General features: G+C 44.1%; 1 protein-coding gene across 1 annotated transcript in view; it reads right to left on the reverse strand.

Annotated features, from left to right (window-relative positions):
• Positions 1-25191, reverse strand: part of SOX30 (SRY-box transcription factor 30) — a 71158-nt gene that overhangs the window by 44869 nt on the left and 1098 nt on the right. Inside the window, exon 2 of the mRNA XM_030926614.1 lies at positions 22546-22600. Within this exon, the coding sequence (XP_030782474.1) occupies positions 22546-22597 (52 nt within the window). The 5' untranslated portion in view covers positions 22598-22600. The remainder of the gene's footprint in view (positions 1-22545; positions 22601-25191) is intronic.

The raw sequence follows: 25191 nt of genomic DNA on the forward strand, positions 1-25191 counted from the left end.
CGGGTGCCCCACCCCTAGCCTCACTGCCACCTTGAAGTTCTATCTCAGACTGCTATGCTAGCAGTGAGCGAGGCTCTGTGGCCATGGGACCCTCCGAGCCAGGTGTGGGATATAATCTTCTAGTGTGCCGTTTGCTAAGACTGTTGGAAAAGCACAGTATTAGGATGGGAGTGACCCGGTTTTCCAGATACCATCTGCCATGGCTTCCCTTGGCTAGGAAAGAGAATTCCCAGACCCCTTGCGCTTCCCAGGTGAGGCAATGCCTCGCGCTGCTTCGGCTCACACTCTGTTGGTTGCACCCACTGTCCTGCACCCACAAGCCCCAGTGAGATGAACCCGGTACCTCAGTTGGAAATGTAGAAATCACCCGTCTTCTGTGTTGCTTACACTGGGAGCTGTAGACAACTGGAGCTTTTCCTATTCAGCCATTTGGAACCTCTCTCTTGCTTTTCTTTTTCTTTTGGCATGTTGAATATGTTACTCCACTACCCTCTTTTCTGAGGAAACCTCAGCCATAATTGTACTCTTATTTCCTGTATACGTGATAAGTCATTTTTATCTTACAGCCTTCCAAATTTTCTCTTTGTTTTTGTTTTTTAGCAGTTTGGTTATGTGTCTAGGTGTAAATCTCATTATGCTTATCCTATTAGGGGTTTTTTTGAAGTTCTTGGATTTGTAAATTGTTCTTTAGGTTGATTGTTTTGCTTTATGTTTTTTGTTTTGTGTGTGTGCATGTGTGTGTGTGTGTGAGAGAGAGAGAGAGAGAAAGAAAGGGTCTTGCTCTGTTGCTCAGGCTGGAGTTTAGTGGCATAATCACATCTTGGTGAAACCTTGACCTCCTGGGCTCAAGCGATCCTCCCACCTCAGCCCTCTGAGCAGCTGGGACCACAGGCAGATGCCACCATTTTTTGTAGAGACAGGTTATCCCTATATTGTCCAGGCTGGTCTTGAACTCCTGGGCTCAAGTAATCTGCCCACCTCAGCTTCCCAAAGTGCTGGGATTACAGGCATGAGCCCCCGTGCCTGGCCACTTTGTGGTTTTTAGATCACTTTTGAAATGTTTTTGACCATTATTTCTTCAATTATTTCTTCCACCTATTTTCTTTCACTTCTTATGGGACTCCCATTAACATGTGTTGGAATCCTTGTTTTAGCAAGTCTTGTATGCTCTGTTCATTTTTCTTTGATTCTTTTTTCCTCTGCTCTTTGGATTGGATAATTTATTTATTTTTTATTTTTTTTTATTTTTTTGAGACGGAGTCTCACTCTGTGGCCCGGGCTGGAGTGCAGTGGCCCGATCTCAGCTCACTGCAAGCTCCGCCTCCCGGGTTCATGCCATTCTCCTGTCTCAGCCTCCCAAGTAGCTAGGACTAGAGGCGCCCACCACCTCGCCTGGCTAGTTTTTTGTATTTTTTAGTAGAGACGGGGTTTCACCATGTTAGCCAGGATGGTCTCAATCTCCTGACCTCGTGATCCGCCCGCCTCGGCCTCCCAGAGTGCTGGGATTACAGGCTTGAGCCACCTCGCCCGGCCTGGATTGGATAATTTCTACTGATTAAACTTGAAGCTTGCTGATTCTCACAACATCTCAATCTGCTATTGAGCTTATCTAGTGAAATTTTCATTTCAATTGTTACACTTTTCAACTCTAGAATTTCAATTTTGAATGTTTCTACTTAAGAGTTAGTATTTTTATTTTTTATTGTTATATTTTCTTTAATTCTTTGAAAATATTTATAATAGTTTCTTAAAGTTTTTGCATTCTAAATCTGGGACCCAGTCAGAATAAATTTCTATTCATAGAAGGCTCTGTCTTTTAATTTCATCATGGGCTTGATAGATTTTTGCTCTCTCATCCCTCATGGAAGGACATCAGTAATAATTGTTGAATAACATTAGGAATAAATTTCAGTAATTGCTTCCTTGGTGATTTACATAAGGTATAGCAGAGGTGTTATTAATTTGTTTCTGTAGTTAAGATGGAAACTCACCTGCATTCGTCATTTTCATCAGATTCCTTGTAGTTGGTTGAGTAGCATCCCCAGAAATTCATACCCAGAAGATTAGAATGTGATTTTATTTGAAATAGGGTCTCTGGAGATGTAATTATTTAAGAATCCAGGTGGGATCATGTTGGATCTGAGTGGACACTAAAGCCAGTGATTGGTGTCCTTATAAGAAGAAGAGAGGATACAGCAGAAAAGATCATGTAAAGATGAAAGCAGAGATTGGAGTAATGTATCTATGAGCCAAGGAATGCTAAGAATTGCCAGGAGCCACCAGAAGTTAGGAAACAGGCATTGAAGGCACTTTTCCTCAGAGCATCCAGAAAGAGCCAACCTGTCTACACCTTGATTTCAAACTGCTGGTCTCCAGAACTCTGGGAGAGTGAATTTCTGTCATTTTAAGCCACTCCGTTTGTGGTACTTTGTTACAGAAACCCTAGGAAACTAATACATTATTGTGTCTTCTTTCGCTTTCTTAATAGAAATGTGCAGCAAAGAATTCTGGGATTAGTTCGTTCTTATGACTGCAAAATCTCAATTACTAAGGCCGGAAAGAGAGTTTCCATTCACTGATTTATTCATTTATTCATTCAGTAAATGTTTACTGAACCCCTAGAATGTGTCAAGCCTTGTGTTAGGCTCTAAGAATACAACAGTAAGTAGGACAAATGAGTCCACTTTTCTTATACAATTTACCTTTTTACAAAGAAATCTTAAATTCATATGAAAACTGTTCAAAGTCACAACTATGTCTCCGAAGAAGGTTACTTAATGTGATCTAATTAAATCAGTGTTATGGACTGAATGTTTCCTCCCAAAATTCATATGCTGAAGCCCTAACCCCCAGTGTGGCTGTATTTGGAGACGAGACCTCTAAGGAAATAATTAAGGTTAAAATGAGGTCATAAGGATAGCGCCCTGATAGGATTTGTGTCTTTATATAATGAAACTCCAGATCTCCTCTCCACAACCCCAATATGCACCAAGGAAAGGCCATGCAAAGACATTGTGAAAAGGCAGATATCCAAAAACCAGGAAGGGAGCCCTCCTTAGAAACCAATCCTGCCAGCCAGGCATGATGGCTCACACCTGTAATCCCAGCACTTTGGGAGGCTGAGGCAGGCAGCTCACTAGAGATCAGGAGTTCCTGGCAAAACCCCATCTCTATAAAAAGTACAAAATTTAGCCAGGCGTGGTGGCTCATGCCTGTAATCCCAGCACGTTGGGAGGCTGAGGCGGGTGGATCACCTGAGGTCAGGAGTTTGAGACCAGCCTGGCTAACATGGTGAAAGTGAAACCCCGTCTCTATTAAAAATATAAAAATTAGCTAGAGGTGGCAGTGCATGCCTGTAATCCCCACTCCTCGGGAGGCTGAGGAAGGAGATTTGTTTGAGCCAGGGAGGCAGAGGTTGCTGTGAGCTGAGATCACAACACTGCACTTCAGCATGGGTAGTAGGGTGAGACGCCCTCTAAAAAAAAAAAAAAAAAAAGAACATAAGCTCTTGCATTGCATTCCTGGCTTCCTATCCTGGCTCCACCACTAACTGTGCGACCTTGGGTAAGTCACTAAGTCACTTAATGCCTATAAGACTGTTTCCCCAGTTATAAAATGTGAATAATAACAGTACATACTTAAAATAATTATTGTGAGGATATAAAATATTCTATGTAAAGGACTTAAGATATAATTTGGCACGAATAAACACTCAATATGGTGACCATTATTTCTGGAAAATAAAGAACAGGCAGCAATTATTCTAAATTGTCAAACCTGGTTGACTCGGAAAATGAAGATACATCTGACCAAAATTCAATGTGTAGATGACATAGATGTTGTTCAACTTCAGACATGTAAAATAAAGCCTAAATATAATTAGAGAGTGAAGATATACTGGTTATGCTTATATAGATATATAAAGTTACTCTACTTAGGTTCTGATTTACATTACTTACATTTACTCATCCTGAGATTCTGTAACTACAGAATTGTTCTTTACAAATGTAATAACTTAAAAATGAAGGTAACTTTTGGATTATATCCATAATGAGTCAAATCCAATAAGGCAGGAGTCACTGAGATTTTGCCTAAAAACGTGTCCTCAGGTAGTAATCTTCAAAAACAAAATATAGATAGAAAAGATTTATTTTTCAACCTAAGAAAGCACATTGAAAACAGGAAAAAGAAAAAGGTTTACTTAAATGGTGTAAATGTGTGCAGTGTCAGTGACGTGATGTAGTTCAGTCTTTGATATCCTTTGAATTCTCTTCCTAGTTTAATGTTTCTTTACAGACTACTATGCAGCAGAAGAAAACTATGCCTGAAATATCTACAGGGAAAATTCCGTGTATTCTTGTTTAAGGAACCACTTTTGTTCCTCAAGTAACCAGAATGAGTAATAAAAATCAAGCATGAGTAGTAGTGTTTGTCATGCACTTTTTTTCTGATTGCTAAAATGAAAGCTTTCGCCAGGTGCGGTGACTCACGCCTGTAATCCCAGCACTTTGGGAGGCCGAGGCAGGTGGATCACCCGAGGTCAGGAGTTCAAGACCAGCCTGGTCAACCTGGGGAAACCCTGTATCATCTAAAAATACAAAAATTAGCCAGGCATGGTGGCGGGCACCTGTAATCCCACCTACCTGGGAGGCTGAGGCAGGAGAATTGCTTGAACCCAGGAAGTGGAAGTTGCAGTGAGATTATGCCACCACACTCTACCCTGGACGACAGGGTGAGGCTCCATCTCAAAAAAAAAATTAAAAATACAATGAAAGATGTCATTGAACTCAGATTAGGAAATAATTCTTCCCAAGCAAAAAACTCATGAATTATTTATTGGATTTTCTTCTACCTTTAATTTCTAATGCATGGGAATGAGTAATAGTATAAGCCAAACTGGAAAGTCAATTCACATTCCAGATTCCATTTTTACATGGGCATGAAGATTTCAAATTCTTTTATTCGATAAGCCAGCCTAGTCACTGGAAAAGATTAAATTGAAATATCTGCCTGCGTCAATCTCTCTACCAACATATAACCTCCCCACCCTGCATTGATAGAAGAATAAATAGGACTGAGAGGGAGAAAGACACTTGTGTTGGGGGTGCACAGTACTTGTAACCAATCTTTTTTTTTTTTTTTTTTTTTTTTGAGATGGAGTCTTGGGCTGGAATGCAGTGGTGCAATCTCGGCTCACTGCAGCCTCCACTTCCCAGGTTCAAGGAATTCTCTGCCTCAGCCTTATGAGTAGTTGGGATTACAGGTGCCCACCACACCCGGCTAACTTGTATATTTTTAGTAGAGACTTTCACCATGTTGGCCAGTCTGGTCTTGAACTCCTGACCTCAAGTGAGTGGGGCCTCGGCCTCCCAAAGTGCTGAGATTACAGACATGAGCCACCATGCCTGGCTAGCCAATCGTGAAAACGAATACTAGAACATTTTTCTACCTGGGAAGTTGTGGGATCTGCTCGAGATTCTGGTTGGTTGGTTGTTTCTTTGTTTGTTTGTTTTGGTAGAAACGGGATTTCTCCACATTGTCCAGGCTGGTCTAGAACTCTTGGGCTCAAGCAATCTGTCCACCTCAGCCTCCCAAAGTGTTGGGATTACAGGCGTGAGCCACTGCACCCAGCCATGCTCCAAGGAAATTGCTAACCAGTAAGAAAGGAGAACATGAGAGAACAGTTACTTGGAAAAATAAAGTTACCTTTTATTTATACTCCCCAGTGAATTGAGACTTCTAACAAACCAGTTACATATACAAAAAAACAAAAACAAAAAAAAAAAGAATTTATCAGCTCAATTGTTCAACAAATATTTGCTGATTGCTTCCCTTGTGCCAGGCACTGTTCTAGGCTTTGAAAAATATTAAGCAAAATCCTCCCCTCCAGGAACTTGAGTCCAGGGGTAGCACTGGCTCCAAGCATGGTGCTCAATGTTATAACAATTTTTTTCTCCATCTGCCATATTTTCTTTCCTTTCTGTAAACTGAAATCTCAGGTGGTCTCTTCCCTCTTGAAGGCAAATGGCCACCAGTGTAACATTTCTTTTTTCTTTTTTCTTTTTGAGAAGGAGACTTGCTCTGTCGCCCAGGCTGGAGTGCAGTGGCCGGATCTCAGCTCACTGCAAGCTCCGCCTCCCGGGTTCACGCTATTCTCCTGCCTCAGCCTCCTGAGTAGCTGGGACTACAGGCGCCCGCCACCTCGCCCGGCTAGGTTTTTTTTTTTTTTTGTATTTTTTAGTAGAGACGGGGTTTCACCGTGTTAGCCAGGATGGTCTCGATCTCCTGACCTCGTGATCCGCCCGTCTCGGCCTCCCAAAGTGCTGGGATTACAGGCTTGAGCCACCGCGCCCGGCCTCAGTGTAACATTTCTAATGGGAAGAGAGCCTGTCTTTCCTGATCGTCCTAGCAAAGGGCCAGACTGTCTCATTTACCTGGCTTGGGTCACATCCACATCTCAGAACCTGACTGGCTAGGTCTCAGTCATTAGTAAGGCCACAAATATTGGTGCAGGTTGTTCATTGCAAAAAGGACAAGCAGGGGCTGAAATCCAGCGAGGGCCGCATTTAGCAAGCCTTTATCCTGGTGCAGGACTGTGTGTGGCAGGAGAGAGGGATCTTTATCCAGTTCACACTAGGACATGACAGTGGTCTTGGCCGTGTGCTCACCCTGGAGCAAGAGGTGAGGAGGGATTATCTCTACCTGGACTACATGGCCTGAAGGTGGGGGAAGGACAGTTGGGCTTCCCTGGTCCACAGTCAGAAAAAAATGCTGGGCAGGCAAAGACAACAGCTATCTACTTCATTCCTTACAAGCATGGAAAGGCAAGGTGGCAGAGTGGAGAGGACCTTGGACTTGGTGTCAAAAGGCCTGGGTTCTAATCCTAGTTTGGGAAGTTTTCGGACATTGGGCAAATCACTTAACTAATTCCCACAACATTTGTTTCCTTTCTTATGAAATGGAGAATATTATTGTCCTACCTCCCCTACAGATTCACTGAGAGAGGAAAAAATTAATAACGTATGAGAATATGGTTTGGAATAAGTTTCTTATACCCAAAAGGTATTATTATTATCAATTATATCCTCCTAGTCAGTACCTATGGACACAAAAGTTCTTTTTTTTTTCTTTTGTCTATCTCTTCCATTTAATCAGCCCTGGATATCTGAAAAATCAGAATAGATTCTCAGTTGGCCCAGACACCTCACACAGTGTCCAGTGCCCTCACACATTGAAGGGGCTCAATCAGTGTTTATTAATTGGCTGACCCATGATATAGAAATTCACACTACTCAGGGTTCCTTTCCAAAGTCTTACACAAGCAAAATGTTGTGGCAAAACGTTCACCCAACATTAACATTCAAGGATTCCAGAAACCTGTAAGCCAGCTGTCTTGTGATCTCATTGTTGGGTCTCAATGTAAGTACTGCTTCCTCAGGGGAAACTTCATGGACTATCCCCAGCCACACCCGCCCCCTGCCCCAGGTCTCCAGCCTGATTCATAACACTCCACTCAATTGTCTGTCCTCAGGTCTGTCTTTCCCAACTGACGGCGAACCCCACGGGGCAGGCAGCATGGCTGTCTGGTTTGCTGTTGCATGATAGCCATGGTGCGTGGTACATAGAAACAAATCAAGAAATACTTGTTAAATGAATGAGTACATTTGTGGAATTAAAGGGAACAAGGTTAAGTGTGAGTAGGCAACATACATTTAATTTCCTCTTTCTCTTTTCCTAACGTCTTTTTCCAAGCCCTCCATCAACCACTTCCTCATGACTTCTGGAACCCCTATTAAGGAGAGAAAGAATGAGTAGTTAACTTGAATGTGTCCTTTTAAGGACACAAAATCAATGACTCTTTAGAAATAAAATCCATTCCCCCTGACCTATGTAAGCAATGCCTCAAAAATGCAGGACAAATATACTAATTATAACTCTCGGTAATCATAAATTTATTCTGGAATAATAGTTCTAAATTTTATACCCTTGTATATCCTGGTATGTCCTAATGCTTATATCTGCCTCAAAACCAAGACAGACCTAGGCAGTCATTCCTGGAAGCATATACATTACTCCAAGCCAGAAATTAGATTAGAGTGGTTCAGAGGAGAAAGGAGATTTTAGACACAAATTATTCCTCTTCTTTCCCCTCCCCACCATCCATTCTGCAAATTTCATTTACATAATGCAGCTTTTAGCACAAATGAAATGAGTCAGCATCAGGAAAGACAAACTGAAATATGACTTTCATGCCAAAGGCAATTATTTTTCTTTGTGTCAGCCTGCAGTGAGCAAGTGGTCTTCTAAGTAACAGAAAATTTAAGACATAAAAATAGAAGCCAGTGTCCAGTTAGGTCACAAATACCTGTTGTGTGCAGAATTTTTAATTTATTTTTAACTATGCTAAGATACACAGAATATAAAATTTACCATCTTAACCATTTTGAGTATACAATCCAGTAGTGTTAACTACATTCACATTGTTATGAACCAATCTGCAGAACCCTTTTCACCTTATAAAATGGAAACTCTGTACACATCAAGTAACAACTCCCTGTTCCCTTCTCCCCATCCCCCTGGCAACCACCCTCATACTTTCTGCCTCTATGAATTTGACTACTGTAGGCACCTCATATGAGTGCAATCACACAGCATTTGTCTTTTTGTGACTGGCTCATTTCACAGAGCATAATGTCCTCAAGATTCATTCATGTTGTAGCATGTGTCAGAATTTCATCCCTTGTTAAGGCTGAATAATATTCCACTGTGTAGACATGCCATATCTTGTTTATCCACTCATTCATTAATGGACTGTTAGGCTGCTTCCTCACTTTAGCTATTGTGAATAAAGCTACTATGAACATGGCTGTACAAATATCTCTTTGAGACTCTGTTTTCAATTCTTTTGGCTGTGTGCCCAGAAGTGAAATTGCAGGATCAGTGGTAATTCAATTTTCATTTTTAAATTTTTTTGTAAAGATAGGGTCTTGCTGTGTTGCCCAGACTGGTCTCAAATTCCTGGGCTCAAGCAATCCTCCACACTCAGCCTCTCAAAGCACTGGAATTACAGGTGTGAGCCACCATGCTCAGCCCTATATTTAATTTTTTGAGGAGTTGCTATACTGTTTTCCATAGCAGCTACACCATTTTACATTCCCTGTGTACAGAATTTTACAAAACAGTTTATGAGTTTCAAAGAAATTTAGGGTTTACTTTCCATCCTCAGTAACATTCTTCTTGAAGATTCTCATGGTGCTTTGTCTGTGGGAACTCTATGACACCCACCATGTTTTCCCTTGCAGTATAGTCATCTCATCTTCTCCACCTGTCAGGACCCTGAGAGTAGGTAGGATCTAGGTAGAATTCATCTCTAAAGACAGTGACCTGGATGAGTCTTCCAGCTTCCCTGGTTCCCCGTACATAGTATTGCAGGAAGTTATTGTATCTCTTGTAGGTTATCTGATAAGTAAGGAGAATAATGCCTCTCAACAAGATGTCTGAGAGGATGGGTCTAGATAATGTATCCTGAGTGCTTAGCACAGCACCAGGGACATGGTATGTGCTAACTATTTTATGAAGCAGGAGAGTACAGACTTTTAATCCCTACAAACCTCTGTTTGTTTTCTCATTTGTAAAATGGATTGTTCTGAAGATGAAAAGGGATGACCTGTAAGAGGTTTACACAGTGTCACAAAGCAATTTGTGAGTGCTCAAAAAAGTAGCAGTTAGTTTTATTATTTATTTCTTTATTTACTTATTTATTTTGAGATCTATTTTGAGTCTCGCTCTGTTGCCCAGGCTGGAGTGCAGTTGCACAATCTCGACTCACTGCAACCTCCACCTCCTGGGTTCAAGCAATTCTTCTGCTTCAGCCTCTGAAGTAGATGGGACTACAGGCACACACCACCATGCCTGGCTAATTTTTGCATTTTTAGTAGATTCGGGGTTTCACCATATTGGCCAGGCTGGTCTCGAACTCCTGACCTCGTGATCTGCCCACCTGGGCCTCCCAAAGTGCTGGGATTACAGGCATGAGCCACCGTGGCCAGCCAGTTATTTTTATTATAGCCAGTTTCTTGATTTATCTTAGTTCAATATTGATCTATTATGTTTCTTCTATCACTACATTTAAATATGCCCTGTCAAATCGTTCTGGTTCATCCCTTACGAACATTTTGGGCAGATTTCCTAATCTTCCTGTCACTTTGATTACTTAAAGCTCAGTTTCTGCAGTCCAAATCTGTGATTTCAATTCTGTTTTTTTTTTTTTCTGTCTGAGTCTTGCCCTGTCACCCAGTCTGGAGTGCAGTGGTGGCAATATCTCAGCTCACTGCAACCTCCGCCTACCAGGCTGAAGCGATTCTCATGCCTCGACCTCCAGAGTAGCTGGGATTACAAGTGTTCGCCACCACACCCAGCTAATTTTATTTATTTATTTATTTATTTATTTATTTATTTATTTTGAGACAGGGTCTTCCTCTGTCACCCAGTTTGGAGTGCAGTGGCATGATCTCGGCTCACTACAGCCTCTGCCTCCCAGGTTAAAGCGATTCCTGTGCCTCAGCCTCCCAAGTAGCCAGGACTATAGCCATGCACCACCACACCCAGATAAGTTTTGTATTTTTTAGTAGAGACAAGGTTTCACCATGTTGCCCAGGCTGGTCTCAAAATCCTGACCACAGATGATCTGCCCGCTTCTGCCTCCCAAAATGCTGGGATTACAGGTGTGAGCCACTGCGCCCGGCCCTGTGATCTGAATTCTATGTAAGCCCTATTTCTTCCTCCCTTTCCCCCTACTCAACCCTGGTAACAGGCCAGGCCTGTTACTGAAGGGGCTTTAAGTGGGAGACCATGAGTCTGTTCATTCACTCGGCTCCCATTCAACAGCCGGGATGCAGGTGGGAGGCATGGTCTGGTTCTGAGTTCCTCTGTACCATGGGCCTGTCTTCAAGGCTTCATTCATGTTGAGGGCTGGGCTGGAGTGTAGGGAGGGCAGAGGGTCCTCATGTGAGTGACCTTCAGCCTGGTGCTGGGAAGTGCTCTGTCTTCCTGCTTTACATGGTGCATGGTGCTCCTGAGCCATCTTCACACCATTCTGATCCTCCATTATTCCTGATGATCCCTTGCAGAGGAGCACCTTTAGCTCCCTTTGGCCCAACCGGCTTTCTCTTTCTTCAAGCCTTCTCTAGCAGGGATGACTTTACTTGTGCGGTGACCTTATACAAAACTCCAAGCTCCTCCCACTGTAACCTCTGAGCTCCTACTTGTAATGCCTGTGATGATTTTTTTTCCAGTCACCAAAGGCTGAAAGGGACTCGGGTATCCCCATCTTTTGTCAAGCACACCTCATCACTGCTCCTTGTCATCTATTGGCCCAGGCCACTCCAGAAACCTCCAAGTGTGACGCAGTCACTGGTCTCTGCATTCACATATATTCCTTGGGAGGGTGCGAGGCATGGCAGAGTGACAGCTGTCAGGATTTGGGATCTCCCAGTCCCCCTCCTGGTACCTTTCTACACTGGCAGCTGCAGGAAAACTGCAGGTCCCCAGCTTCCTAGAACCCCTGGACAGAGAGGAAGCAGTCCTCCTTTTTCCTGCCCTAGAAGCCCCCCTCCCTCCCCCTCCCACTACTTTCTTTGCACTGGGAGCTGGGGGGTGAGGCAGATGGTGGTGAAGACAAGTATAGAGAGGGAAGGGAGTAATGTCTCACTAAGAATTTCCAGCCAATCTTCCTATCCTTTCCTTTCCCTCTTTATCTTCTGCTTCTATATAGACTGTCTGTTGTGAGACTGGGAGAGTTCAGGGGTGATGGTTCAGGCTAACAGGGTTTGTTTGACTGCCCCTTTAAAACTCCTGTTGACTTCTGTGGCAGAAGCTTCCAGTCACCCATCCAATATCATTTTTCCATCTTTCCTTAAAAAAAAAAAAAAAAGCCAGCTGGGCCCGGTGGCTCACGCCTGTAATCCCAGCACTTTGGGAGGCCGAGGCAGGCAGATCCAAGGTCAGGAGATCGAGACCATCCTGGCTAACACGGTGAAACTCCCTCTCTACTAAAAATACAAAAAATTAGCTGGGCGTGGTGGCGGGCACCTGTAGTCCCAGCTACTTGGGAGGCTGAGGCAGGAGAATGGTGTGAACCTGGGAAGCAGAGCTTGCAATGAGAGCCGAGATTGTTCCACTGCACTCCAGCCTGGGGGACAGAGAGACACTCCATCTCAAAAAAAAAAAAAAAAGCCTATGTTGTTGGAGGTAGCTAAGCACCCAGCTAAAAGAACTACATTTCCCAGCCTCCCTTTTAGATAAGACCAAAAATATGTAAGCAGAACTTGGGCAGCTAATGTCAGTAAAAACCCCACAGAGATGGTTCAGGCAGGAGATATGACCCTCTGCTCCCTTCCTCTTTCTTCTTCTTGCCTGGAATATAGATGCAATGGCTGGAGCTCTGCGTCTGACCATCAAACATAGAAGCCACACACCGTAGTTGCAAAACCCAACCTCTAAGGGCAGTGTGCAGAATAAATGAGATAGCCTAGGTAATGTGACTAGTACAGTGTCTGGCACACAGCACATGCTTAACAAATGCCCTCTGGTATTAATGCTAACCCTAAGGGAGAGCTCAAGAGAGTTCTGTCTGGCTTTTAATCTGTGCCTCCTCTCCAACATTTTCATAAGTCACTGGAAGAGGGAAGGAATTCTGAGCCACATCTAGTTCTGCTGCTGACTTCTTACATGAGTTTGAATGTGTCTGGTAATGTTAAGAGCTTCCTTTCCTTGTTGGCAAAGTGAAAAAGAAAACAAAAACTCTCCTACCACAAAGAATGAGCATACTGGAATTTCATTTATTTTAATAGTCACTCTATTTTTGGCATGTGATACTGATTTTCCATATATAGTAATGACAAAGTTTTTCTGTCACATAAATTCAAGTGTAAAAAACGAGTTGAAAAAAATAGACAAGGGATTTGAACACGTTCTTCAATAAAGGCTATCCAGCTGGCCAAAAAGAATAAGAAAAGATGGCCATGCGCAGTGGCTGCTGTAATCCCAACGCTTTGGGAGGCCAAGGCAGGCAGATCATTTGAGCCCAGGAGTTCAAAACCAGTGTGGACAACAACATGGCGAAAACCCATCTCTACAAACAAATACAAAAATTATCCTGTTGTGGTGGTGCAAGACTGTAGTCCCAGCTACTCGGGAGGTTGAGTAGTGAGGATCACTTGAGCTCAGGAAGCTGAGGCTGCAGTGAGCCATGATCACATCACTACACTCTAGCCTCGGTGACAGAGCAAGATCCTGTCTCAATAAAATAAGAAATTTAAGAAGTTCAGTATTATTCATCATCATGAAAATGTATACCACAAAAGATCCATTACATGCAGGCCAGAATGATGCAGCACAGTGTTTTAAAGGACTAATAGTATCAGTTGCTGGTGAGGATGTGGAGCAACAAGAACACTAATACACTGTTGTTGGGAATGTAAATTGGCAAAAAACACTTTGGAGAAACTATGAAAGTATCTATTAAAAGTGAACAAATGCAGCCGGGCATGGTGGCTCATGCCTGTAATCCCAGCACTTTGGGAGGCTGAGGCGGATGGATCACCTGAGGTCAGGAGTTCGACACCAGCCTGACCAACATGGTGAAACCCCGTCTTTACTAAAAGTATAAAAAAGTAGCCAGGTGTAGTGGCGGGTGCCTGTAATCCCAGCTACTCCAGAGGCTGAGGCAGGAGTATCACTTGAACGGGGGAAGCGGAGGTTGCAGTGAGCCGAGATCACGCCATTGCACTCCAGCCTGGGGGACAAGAGCGAAACTCCATCTCAAAAAATAAAAATAAAAAAATAAAAGTGAACAAATGCATTTTCCCATGACCCAGAAATTCCAGTCAGGTATACATCCAATGTAAATGCAGGCATGTGTACACTACACATGCACAAAAATGTTGACAGCAGCATTACTCATAACCACCCCAAACTGGAAACAACCCAAATGTCTATTCAACAATGTGATGCATAAACTGTGGTATAGTCAGACGACGGGACACTGTACACTTTTCTGTATACATATGTTTCTTTTCAATGAAAAGATTTAAAAAGAAGAGAGTTGACAAATATAATAATATTAATTTAAAAAGTAGTACAAGGACATGACAAAATTCATAATGGCTACACATGAATAAACTATGTTCGGGAATTGATGAATTGGATGAGTTAAAGGATTGGATGACAATCCCTCTTTGGATTCAGGGTGCTAAAATGATTAGCACAGACAGAAACTATTGTAGAGCTGGTGAATAAAAACATGGAGAGAAGAGGAGGTGGTGCCAGGCAGTGGCTAAGAGTTCAAGCTCTGAGTTGAAATTCCTGGATTGGAATCTTTGCACCACCACCTGCTGGCTCTGTGACCTTCCGCAAGTCACTTCACCCCTCTCCACTCAGTTTCCACAACTGTAAAATGAGAGTAGTGATGGCATCGATTTCCATGCCTCTCTCCTAGCTTCTGATGATGGGTGACAATCCTTGACCTTTCTTGGCTTGTAGATGCATCACTCCAATCTGCTTCCTTCTTCAGGTGCCACTCTTCCTCTCTGTGTGTGTCTCTGTTTTCTTATAAGAAAACCAGTCATATTGGATTAAAGGCCCACCCTAACGACCCTATTTTAATTGCTACAGTAGCCAAGAGGGCAAAGACCCTACTTCCACATAAACTTACATCCATAGGTATACGGGTTAGGACTTCAACATATTTTAGGGGAGGCACAATTCCACCCAAAACATGTAGAAAAGTTTAAAAAATTATAATAAATACCCATAAAACCACCACTAGATTCAGCAGTTAACATTTTGCCACTTTTGCTTTTACTGTCAATCTATTTTTTTACTATCTCATCCCTAAAATACTTCTTCATGTATCTCCTAAGATTAGTCTTTTACACATCACATTAACATTACCATACCTGTAAAATTAACAATTCCTTAGTATCCACTAATAAATAGTTGCAGTAGATTGTATCATTACTCAAAATTATTGAATTTCCTCTTCCCTATAGGAAGATGACACACTCCTGCCCTATCATCTTAGCGTTTGACCATATTGCTTCGGCAAACATACTGTGAGCAGCAAGATGCAAACTGCACAGTACAGAAGCTTTTCTAATCATTTCCTGGGTTTTTGAATAAGATACAGGGATCAAGACAGCTATCAGGAATATACCCATAGTCAACTGGTAGTACAAGTGACTTGAACAGGAAATAAACTTTTGTTTTACAAACCACTAAAACCTAGGGTTGTTTGTAATTGCAGATTTCCACAGCGAATTTACAGCTGTTTTTAATGGTTTTTAGGCCAGTATCCAGTCAAGAGTTTTGCATTGTATTTGGTTATTATGTCTCTTAAATCTCTTATTCTGGAACAATCCCCACTTACCTTTTCTTTCCTTCTTTGTGTCTCCTCCTTTTTCATTTTCTTCGTTTTTTCTCCTAGCACACATGTTCAAAGATACTGTTCTTCTTGAAAAAATTTACTTTTTGAAGAAGCCAATTCAGTAATCTTAAATAATATCGCATATTCTGAACATGTCTGATTATGTTCTTTTGGTGGGTTTTAACATCTTCCTCTAAGCCAGTACTTCTCGATCTTGGTTGAACCTTGACATCACTTTGGGAGTTGGAACAAAACACTAATGCCTAGATCCCACCTGCAGAGGTTCTAATATAATTAGCTTGGGTGCAGACTGGGAATGGGGAGCTTTAAAATGCCCTGAGTTGATTTTAACGTATGGAGAAGGTTGTGACTCATTGATCTAATGGTTAGATCAGTCTTCACCCATGATTCTGTACATGCCACACTGCAGGACATCAGGTGCTCTGTAAATTTAGGTTACATCACTGTTCGTGATGCTAAATTTGATGACTAGTTGAAAGTGGTGACAAATGTCTCCTTGTAACTGTATGTTTTTCTCTCTGTAAATCAACAAATAATCTGTGGGGCAATGTCATAACATTTTGGGACTATCCTGGTTCCCAAAAATCTTGTAAGTACTGCTTTTGGCATCCATTAGTGATCCTTGCTTGAATCGATTATTTCATAAATATTTACAAAAAGCTGACTTTCTATCATTCTGCATTTTAAACTAGCCAGCATTCTTATGTAAAGACTTCCCTTCATCAACTGAGGGTTAACTGTAGTTCCCCATAAGAAAGCAAGGTAGGGCTAGGCGTGGTGGCTCACGCCTGTAATCCCAGCACTTTGGGAGGCCAAGGTGGGCGCATCATGAGGTCAAGAAATTGAGACCATCCTGGCCAACATGGTGAAACCCCATCTCTACTGAAAATACAAAGATTAGCTGTTGGCATGCACCTTCAGTCCCAGTTACTCAGGAGGCTGAGGCAGGAGAGTCGCTTGAACCTGGGAGGCAGAGGTTGCAGTGAGCTGAGATCGTCCAGCCTGGTGACAGAGCAAGACTCTGTCTCAAAAAAAAAAAAAAAAAAAAAGAAGGGAAGGTGGGTCAAGCACGCTGGCCAGCAGGGCACAGTGGCTCATGCCTGCAATCCCATCACTTTGGGAGGCTGAGGTGGGTGGATCGCCTGAGCTCAGGAGTTCGAGACCAGCCTGGGCAACATGGCAAAACCCCGTCTTTACCAAAAAAACAGAGAATTAGCCAGGCATGGTGGTTCACCTGTGGCCCCAGCTACTCAAGAGGCTGAGATGGGAGGATGGCTTGAGCCTGGGAGGTGGAGGTTGCAGTGAACCAAGATCACACCATTGCACTCCAGCCTGTACCACAAGAGCAAAAGTCCATCTCAAAAAAAAAAAAAAAAAAAAAAAAAAAAGACTACTTCTGAGAATGGTTCTGAGTTCCTGAGAGCCCTTCTCTTGTGGACTGCACTGGGCCCTTTTACAACCTCAGAATGGCTTTTTTTCTGGGTATCCATGAAATATCCCTTTAGCGTACCTTTTCCACAACAAGAAACTGTGGTTACTCCCTTGCTCCTCTGAAAATTATGACAGTGCTGCACTTGTCCTAAGAAACCTGGGGAAGCCTCAGCCACTCCCCTGGGACCCCATCAACTCTGCTCTGGCCCTGGCCCCGGCCCCAGCCATCTGTAACCTGTACCACCTTTCCCTCCCCGCTCCAGCTTAATGAATTCCAGTGAAGCAGCAGTGAAAAAATGTTTACCCTGCTGGGCATGGTGGCTCATGCCTGTAATCCCAGCACTTTGGGAGGCCGAGGCAGGTGGATGATGAGGTCTGGAGATTGAGACCATCCTGACCAATATGGTGAAACCCCGTGTCTACTAAAATACAAAAAATTAGCCAGGCGTGGTGGCACGTGCCTGTAGTTCCAGCTACTTGGGAGGCTGAGGCAGGGGAATTGCTTGAACCAGGAGGTGGAGGTTGCAGTGAGCTGAGATGGTGCCAGCCTGGGTGACACAGCAAGACTGTCTCAAAAAAAAAAAAAAAAAAAAAAAAAAAAAAAAAAATTTACCCAAGAGCAATTTATTTATTCATGATAACTGCATTGCACAATGAATCTATGAGATGGAGGTAAAGTAGCCACAAGCTTTTGCTTTAGAGGGCGTTACGGGCTAGACCCATATTCACTTCATTTTCCCTATATGCTGGGGGATCATAAAGGTGATAGGGAGTCATCAAGGTGCTCTAAGGCAGGACCCATTTACAGAGAAGGCAATTAATACTCACGGTTACTGACTTGCCCAAGGTGTCTGAGAAAGCCAGAGAGGAAGACTCTATGTCTCTTGGGTCTTTTTTCTGAAAGCACATTATCTATTTAGGGAATCCATGAATGGATTCTTATTTTCTCCCGTACAAAGTCTTGGGTCTTAGGCCAGGCACAGTGGCTCACACCTTTAATCCCAACACTTTTGGAGGACGATGCAGATGGATTACTTGAGGCCAGGAGTTCAAGACCAGCCTGGCCAACATGGCAAAACCCCGTCTCTATTAAAAATACAAAAATTAGCCAGGTGTGGAGGTGCGCGCCTGTAATCACAGCTACATGAGAGGCTAAGGCACGAGAATTGCTTGAAGCTAAGTGGTAGAGATTGCAGTGAGCCAAGATCATGCCACTGTCCTCCAGTCTGGGCAACAGAGCAAGACTCTGTCGCAAAAACAAACAAACAAACAAAAACAATCAAACCAAAGTCTCGGGTCCTAGAGTTTGAATCGGCATCAACACAGTCCTATCAGTTTTTTCCTTCCAGGAGTATCCCCATTTTCCAGATGAGAACTGAGGCTCTTCTCCCACTTTTTGCTTGGGACAGGAACTGTGTTGGGCACTAGGAAGAGACAAGTGAACAAGATGGACTCCAAGAACATACACATTGTTTCAAGCAGAGCAGGAGCCCAGGGTTGAGCCCAAGTTGAAAACAGGCCGGGTGTGGTGGCTCACGCCTGTAATCTCAGTGCTTTGCAAGGCTGATGCGGGCTGATCACTTGAGGTCAGGAGTTCGAGACCAGCCTGGGTGATGGAGTGAGACTCCATTAAAAGAAAAAGAAAACAGTTGGAGTTCTTTAAGAGATGGTGCCAGATCCTCTTGAAGATCACAAACACCAAAAGAAGAGTAAGGACCTGCGCATTTCTCTGCTACACTTCCATGGGTGTGGTGCAGTGGAAATACATGGGAAAGCCAGCTTTGTGTGACCCTGGGTGAATCACACTTCCTCCAGACTCTCCTTTCTCATTTGTAAAATAGCGCCTATTAAGATCCTCTCAGTTACATGTAATATTAACTGAACTTGAACTACTTCAAGCAAAATAGAGAAGCTGGGTTTACACAATCAAGGATGGACAGGGCAGAGTCGCCAACATTTTGGGGGAAAGTAGCCAGGGGCTGTACTACCGCGAGGTATGTCTTCCATTCTCTCTCATTGTTTTTGTATCCTTCTCTTTTTTGCCTTTTGTTGTTGTTGTTGTTGTTGTGTTTGAGACAGGGTCTCACTTTGTTGCTCTGGCTGGAGGGCAGTGATCACAGCTTACTGTAGCCTCAACCTCCTGGGTTCAAGCAATCCTCCCACCTCAGCTTCCCAGGTAGCTGGTACTACAGGCATGTACCACCATGCCCAGGTAATTTTTGTATTTTTAATAGAAATGGGGTTTCACCATATTGCACAGTCTGGTCTCAAACTCCTGGGCTCAAGTGATCTGCCCGCCTCTGTTTCCCAAAGTGCTGGCATTACAGGCATGAACCACCATGCCCAGCCCTCTGTGGCTTTCTGAACACTGGTATGATTATCAGACTGGCTGACCCTGGGGAGCAAAGCCACAGGAAACCCTGGCCTGTAGATCACAAGGAGTGCTTCCACTGCTGCTCCGGTTAGACAAATCCTGGAGAAGGAATCCAGCTGGCCCCACTTGGTTCATGGACCCATCCCTGTTCCAATCATTGTGGCCAGGTGGTGTGGAGTATTCTGAGTAGCCCAGGATAGACTGGGGGCCAACTCAGTGAGTGAGGAATGTTTACACCTTAGTTGGGGTGAGGAACTCTGAAATACTCTTAACTGGAAGCTCCTGAGTTGGCTTTATACCTGAGGGCTGTGCCCCCTTTCAGCTGTCCAGAAGTTTCCTTTTAAAGCTATATGAAGGACCAGGCATGGCGACGCACGCCTGAAATCCCAGCACTTTGGGAGGCTGAGGTGGGCGGACCACCTGAGGTCAGGAGTTCGAGACCAGACTGGCCAACATATAGTGAAACCCCGTCTCCACTACAAAATACAAAACTTAGATGGGTATAGTGATGCACACCTGTATTTCCAGCTACTTGGGAAGACGAGGCAGAAAAATCCCTTGAACCCAGGAGGTAGAGGTTGTAGTAAGCCGAGATTCTGCCACTCTACTCCAGGCTGTGACACAGAGCAAAACTCCGTCTCTCGCTCTGAGTCTCTTTGAATCTCAGTTTCCTGAAATATTAAATGGGGGTAATAATACATAATAGATGTCAAGTGCCTAAAACACCTAACGGCTCCATATAGCTTTATTTTTATATATTTATTTTAAGTAAATATGTATTTCAAATAAATATTTTAAATATATATTATATTAAATATATTTCAAATAAATATATATTTTAAATATATTTATTTATCTTAAATAAATATATATTTATTTTAAATAAATATGTAAATATTTAAATAAATATAAATAAATATGAATTTATTTATCTATCATAAATAAATAAAAATAAAGTTATATGGAGCCCTTAGGTGTTTTAAGTACCTGATATCTATTATGTATTATTTTCCCCATTTAATAGCTCAGGAAACTGAGACTCAAAGAGATGAAGAACTTCACTAAGATCACACAATGAGTCACTGCAGAGTTGCAAACGCTGGTCTCACTGATCATCTTGCAGGATAGTCCCTTTTTTTTTTTCTTTCTTTTTTTTTTTTTGAGACGGAGTCTCGCTCTGTCGCCCAGGCTAGAGTGCAGTGGCCGGATCTCAGCTCACTGCAAGTTCCGCCTCCCGGGTTTAAGCCATTCTCCTGCCTCAGCCTCCAGAGTAGCTGGGACTACAGGCGCCCGCCACCTCGCCCGGCTAGTTTTTTGTATTTTTTAGTAGAGACAGGGTTTCACCGTGTTAGTCAGGATGGTCTCGATCTGCTGACCTCGTGATCCGCCCGTCTCGGCCTCCCAAAGTGCTGGGATTACAGGCTTGAGCCACCGCGCCCGGCCCCCCCTTTTTTTTTCTTAGATGGAGTCTCACTCTTTCACAGGCTGGAGTGCAGTGGTGCGATCTTGGTTCAAATTTCAAAGCAATGAAATTCTTGAAAGCCACTTAGTTATTGGGAGAGAAGAAGATTAAAAGAAAGAGAAATTAGTGAGTGAAGAATGGAGAGGTATTGGATGGGAAGACATTGTGGGAGAAATGGAATCTTGAAGCTAAGGAGATGGGCCCAAGGTTTTTTTTTTGTTTGTTTTTTGTTTTTTTGAGACAAGGTCTCACTCTATCACTCAGGCTGGAGTGCAGTGAACAGTCATGGCTTACTGTAGTCTTGACTTCCTGGGCACAAGCAATCTTCCCACCTCCACCTCAGCCTCCAGAGTAGCTAGGACCACAGGCACATGCCACCATGACTGACTAGTTTTTGTATTTTTGTAGAGACAGGGTCTCGCTATGTTACCCAAGCTGGTCTCAAACTCCTGGGCTCAACTGATCCTCCCATCTCAGCCTCCCAAAGTACTGGGATTGGTGTGAACCACTATGCCCAGCTGAAAGATTCTTTAGTCCAGTAGATACACACACACACCTCAGTTCAAATGAAATCTCACCTGGGATCCCATTCAGGTCATCAAAACTATTAGCAGATTAACATATTATTGAGCACTCATGTGCTAGGTATAAGACCCAGCTCTTTTCAAACATGATCTCACTGAATCCTCCCAACAGCAGAATAGGTCATTTTATTAGCCCTGTTTTATGGATGAGGTGGGGTTTTTTGTTGTTGTTGTTTGTTTGTTTGTTTTTTTGAGATGAAGTCTGGCTGTGGCACCCAGGCTGGAGTGCAGTGGCACAATCTCAGCTAACTGCAACCTCCGCCTCCTGGGTTCAGGCGATTCTCGTGCCTCAGCCTCCTAAACAGTTGGGATTACAGGCATGCACCACCACACCCGGCTAATTTTTGTGTTTTCAGTAGAGACAGGGTTTCATCATACTGGCCAGGCTGGTCTCCAACTCCTGACCTCAGGTAATCCACCTGCCTTGGCCTCCCAAAGTGCTGGGATTACAGGTGTGAGCCACCATGCCCGGCCAAGGTCAGCTCTTTAACATCAAAGCTGGACTCCAACCCAGGTGCCTCTTCCACCAGGTACCTGAAGAACTTGTCACCCACTCTGGGATGGATGGACCACTAGGGAGAGTTAGGCTGGGTTAGGAGATGTGGATGAGGGAGACGCTCACCCAAGATGCGGAGGGATGGGACACAGGAGTCCTGACTGCTGCCCCAGACTCCTATGAAATAAAGAGATGAGTTCGGCTTGTCGCTGGAAAATCTCTGTGGAGTATTCCTTGTGCCTGAAGTTCTATGATGATGGCAGTGGACAGATGAACGGTACTATCTCTTAAAGAGATTAAGTATGTTTGAACACAACTTCATTTATTGTTGAAAATACATTTCATTTCCCCTCCCTTCATTCCCCCACCAAATGCATTTCACTGCTTTGGAGTACTTGGAAAAACTTACCAGTTTAAAAACCTTGAGGCTGGGTGCAGAGATTCACGCCTGTAATCCCAGCACTTCAGGAGGCCAAGGTGGGTGGAATCACCTGAGGTGAGGAGTTTGAGAACAACCTGGCCAACATAGCGAAACCCTGTCTCTTCTAAAAATACAAAAATTAGCCGGGTTTGGTGGCCGGCCCCTGTTATCCCAGCTACTCTACTCGGGAGGCTGAGGCAGGAGAATCACTTGAACCCAGGTCCCAGAGGCTGCAGTGACCTGATATCGTGCCACTGCCCTCCAGACTGGGGGACAGAGTGAGAATCCATCTCAGAATAAATACATACATACATACGTACATATATACAAACCTTGCTGGATGCACAGTAGACTTTGTTCCTTTCCTCTACAGCATTTCTCCATGATCTGGAACAAAAAGAAGGAAACTTCTGTTTACTGAGCACCTATGACCTGTGAGGCATTTTATATCTTACCTCATTCATTCCCCACAACAACACTTGTCAGGCATCACGCCCATCTTACAGGCAAGAAAACCAAGGCACAGGGAGGTGTAGGAACTTAATGTCAGATGTGAACCAGGCCATACGATGCACAGGGCATGCTCTTCCCATGCCAGGCGGCTGCCCCAGTGATCCTCACCTTCATTATGAGCGCAGAGCTTATTTCAGCCATTATTGGCAAAAAGGAACGGCTCTGTGAGGGATGCCCGTGGTTGGAGGCTTCATTTATGGCCCCTGGCCACTGACTCTCCTCCCATGGCTGTAGCTGTTGAGCACAGTGGTTGATAACATGTCAAGAAGGAAGCCTGGGATGAAGACTTATTCCCCACACTGCAGGTCCTAGCTCCAGGCTGTCAGGCAGGAGCAGTGATTTCAGAATGTGAAGAATTCAGAATCTGGTGGATCCAGAGGATCTTGCCAAAGGGCTACCCAGCTGGAATCAGAGGGGTAACTTGTCAGGGAGGAGGGGGAGGTAGGTAGCTGCTGAAGTTGCTGCTAAGAGTGAGTGCTAAAGTTGTGACGTATCTGTCTCATCTATCCATCCATTCATCCATTCACTCACCAATCCATCCATTCATCCACTCATCCACTTATCCATCCATCCATCTATCCACCCACCCACCCACCCATCCATCCCTCCACTCATCCATCCAACCACTCATCCATCCATCCATCCACCCACCCATTCACCTATCTATGTGGTCCTTGAACACACGATCAGAACATAAAGGTGGAAGAATGGGTTTTCTTCTTTGCTGAGATACCTCTGGCTTTTCCTGATCAGTGATGGGAACCTGCAGACTGGGAGTGCTTCAGCTCTGGTTCACTCTGATCTTGGGCAAGTCACCTTTCCACTATGAGAGGTTGGGGAGTTGGAAGAGACCATATAGCTGTCTTGTGCACATAGCCTCTCCTATTTCATCGATGGGTAACGGAACCTAGGAGTAGGAAGGCAACTTGTCAAGGTCAGGTAAGGAATTAGTGGTAGATTTGGTACTGGATCCCAGGATCCTGCTGCTCATTTGTAAAGCGAGAATGGGAATCCCAGCTCTCCTCACTTCCCAGGATTGTAGGAAGGACCCCATGAGATAAGTGGTGGGAAAGCATTTTGACAGGTGAGGTCACCAGGCAAGAAGGTGTCAAATGTGCACCTGGGGCTCTGGCTGCTGGGCTAGGGCAGACCCCACAGAGACCAAAAGGGGTCAGCAGAGGCTTGTGCTTAGATGCTCAGCTAGGATGTGCTACAAGGCACAACGGCCGGGTGCTGGAATTGGGGAGTGAGGCAAAGTCATTATTTTTATTAATAAATGTATTTTTTGAGACAAAGTCTTGCTCTGTAGTTCAGGCTGGAGTGCAGTGGCACAATCTTGGCTCACTGCAACCTCTGCCTCCTGGGTTCAAGCAATTTTCCTGCCTCAGCCTCCCGAGTAGCTGGGATTATAGGCAGGCATCACCACACCTGACTAATTTTTGTAGAGATGGGGTTTCACCATTTTGGCCAGGCTGGTCTTGAACTCCTGACCTCTAGTGATGTGCTCTCCGCGACCTCCCAAAGTGTCAGGATTACAGGTGTGAGCCACCGCGCCCAGCAATTTTATTTATTTATTTATCTATCTATCTATCTAGGACAAAGTATTTCTCTGTCGCCCAGGCTGGAAGTGCAGTGGCACGATCTTGGCTCACTGCAACCTTCGCCTCCCAGATTCAACTGATTCTCGTGCCTCAGCTTCCCGAGTGGCTGGCATTACAGGGGGGCGCTACCACATCCCACTATTTTTTTTTATTTTTAGTATAAACAGGGTTTCATTATGCTGGCCAGGTTGGTCTCGAAAACTCCTGACCCCAAGTGATCCGCCCGTCTTAGCCTCACAAAGTGCAGGGATTACAGGCATGAGCCATGGCCCCCAGCCTGGCCATTTTTCTCTAAAATTCGGGGAACAGGCTGAGTGGGGATGGGGGTGGTTCTGAGGCTACTAAAAAGAACAGCCAAAGCTTGCATAGGCAAATCCTACCTGCCAATGCCCTGGACTCAAATGCATCAGGCTCACCCCAGGAAGGGCAGCGAGGGCTGCCTTGTTCTAGAGATGATATGACGGGCAAGGAAAAAGCCTCCTGAACCAAAGTGGAAGCCTAAATGCTAAGGGATGTTCTGGATCCTCATCATCAGATAATCCAGAGAGAAGTGAACTGATGGCGCCTCAAACCAGTGCCCAGTGAGTGATGGGAATAAAGGAAAGTGCTGTTCATCACAGCAACTAAAAGTCTGCAGGAGAGACAATGCTCTTGAGGGTGAGGGTAGTGATGGGAGGAGGGTCAGTCATTTTCATGCTAGTTAGGAAATATATATCAGGCACCATATTAGGGGTTGGAGATACTGAAATGTACAACACAGTCATGGCCCCTTTTCTCAGAGCTCAAAGTCTAGTGGGGGAAACAGACATTAAATAGGCAATTACAGGCAGACAGAGCTTGAAAAGAGGGTAACAGTGGCTACCT

The sequence above is a fragment of the Rhinopithecus roxellana genome, chromosome 3 (assembly GCF_007565055.1).
Source record: "Rhinopithecus roxellana isolate Shanxi Qingling chromosome 3, ASM756505v1, whole genome shotgun sequence".
In the NCBI taxonomy this organism is placed as follows: Eukaryota; Metazoa; Chordata; class Mammalia; order Primates; family Cercopithecidae; genus Rhinopithecus; species Rhinopithecus roxellana.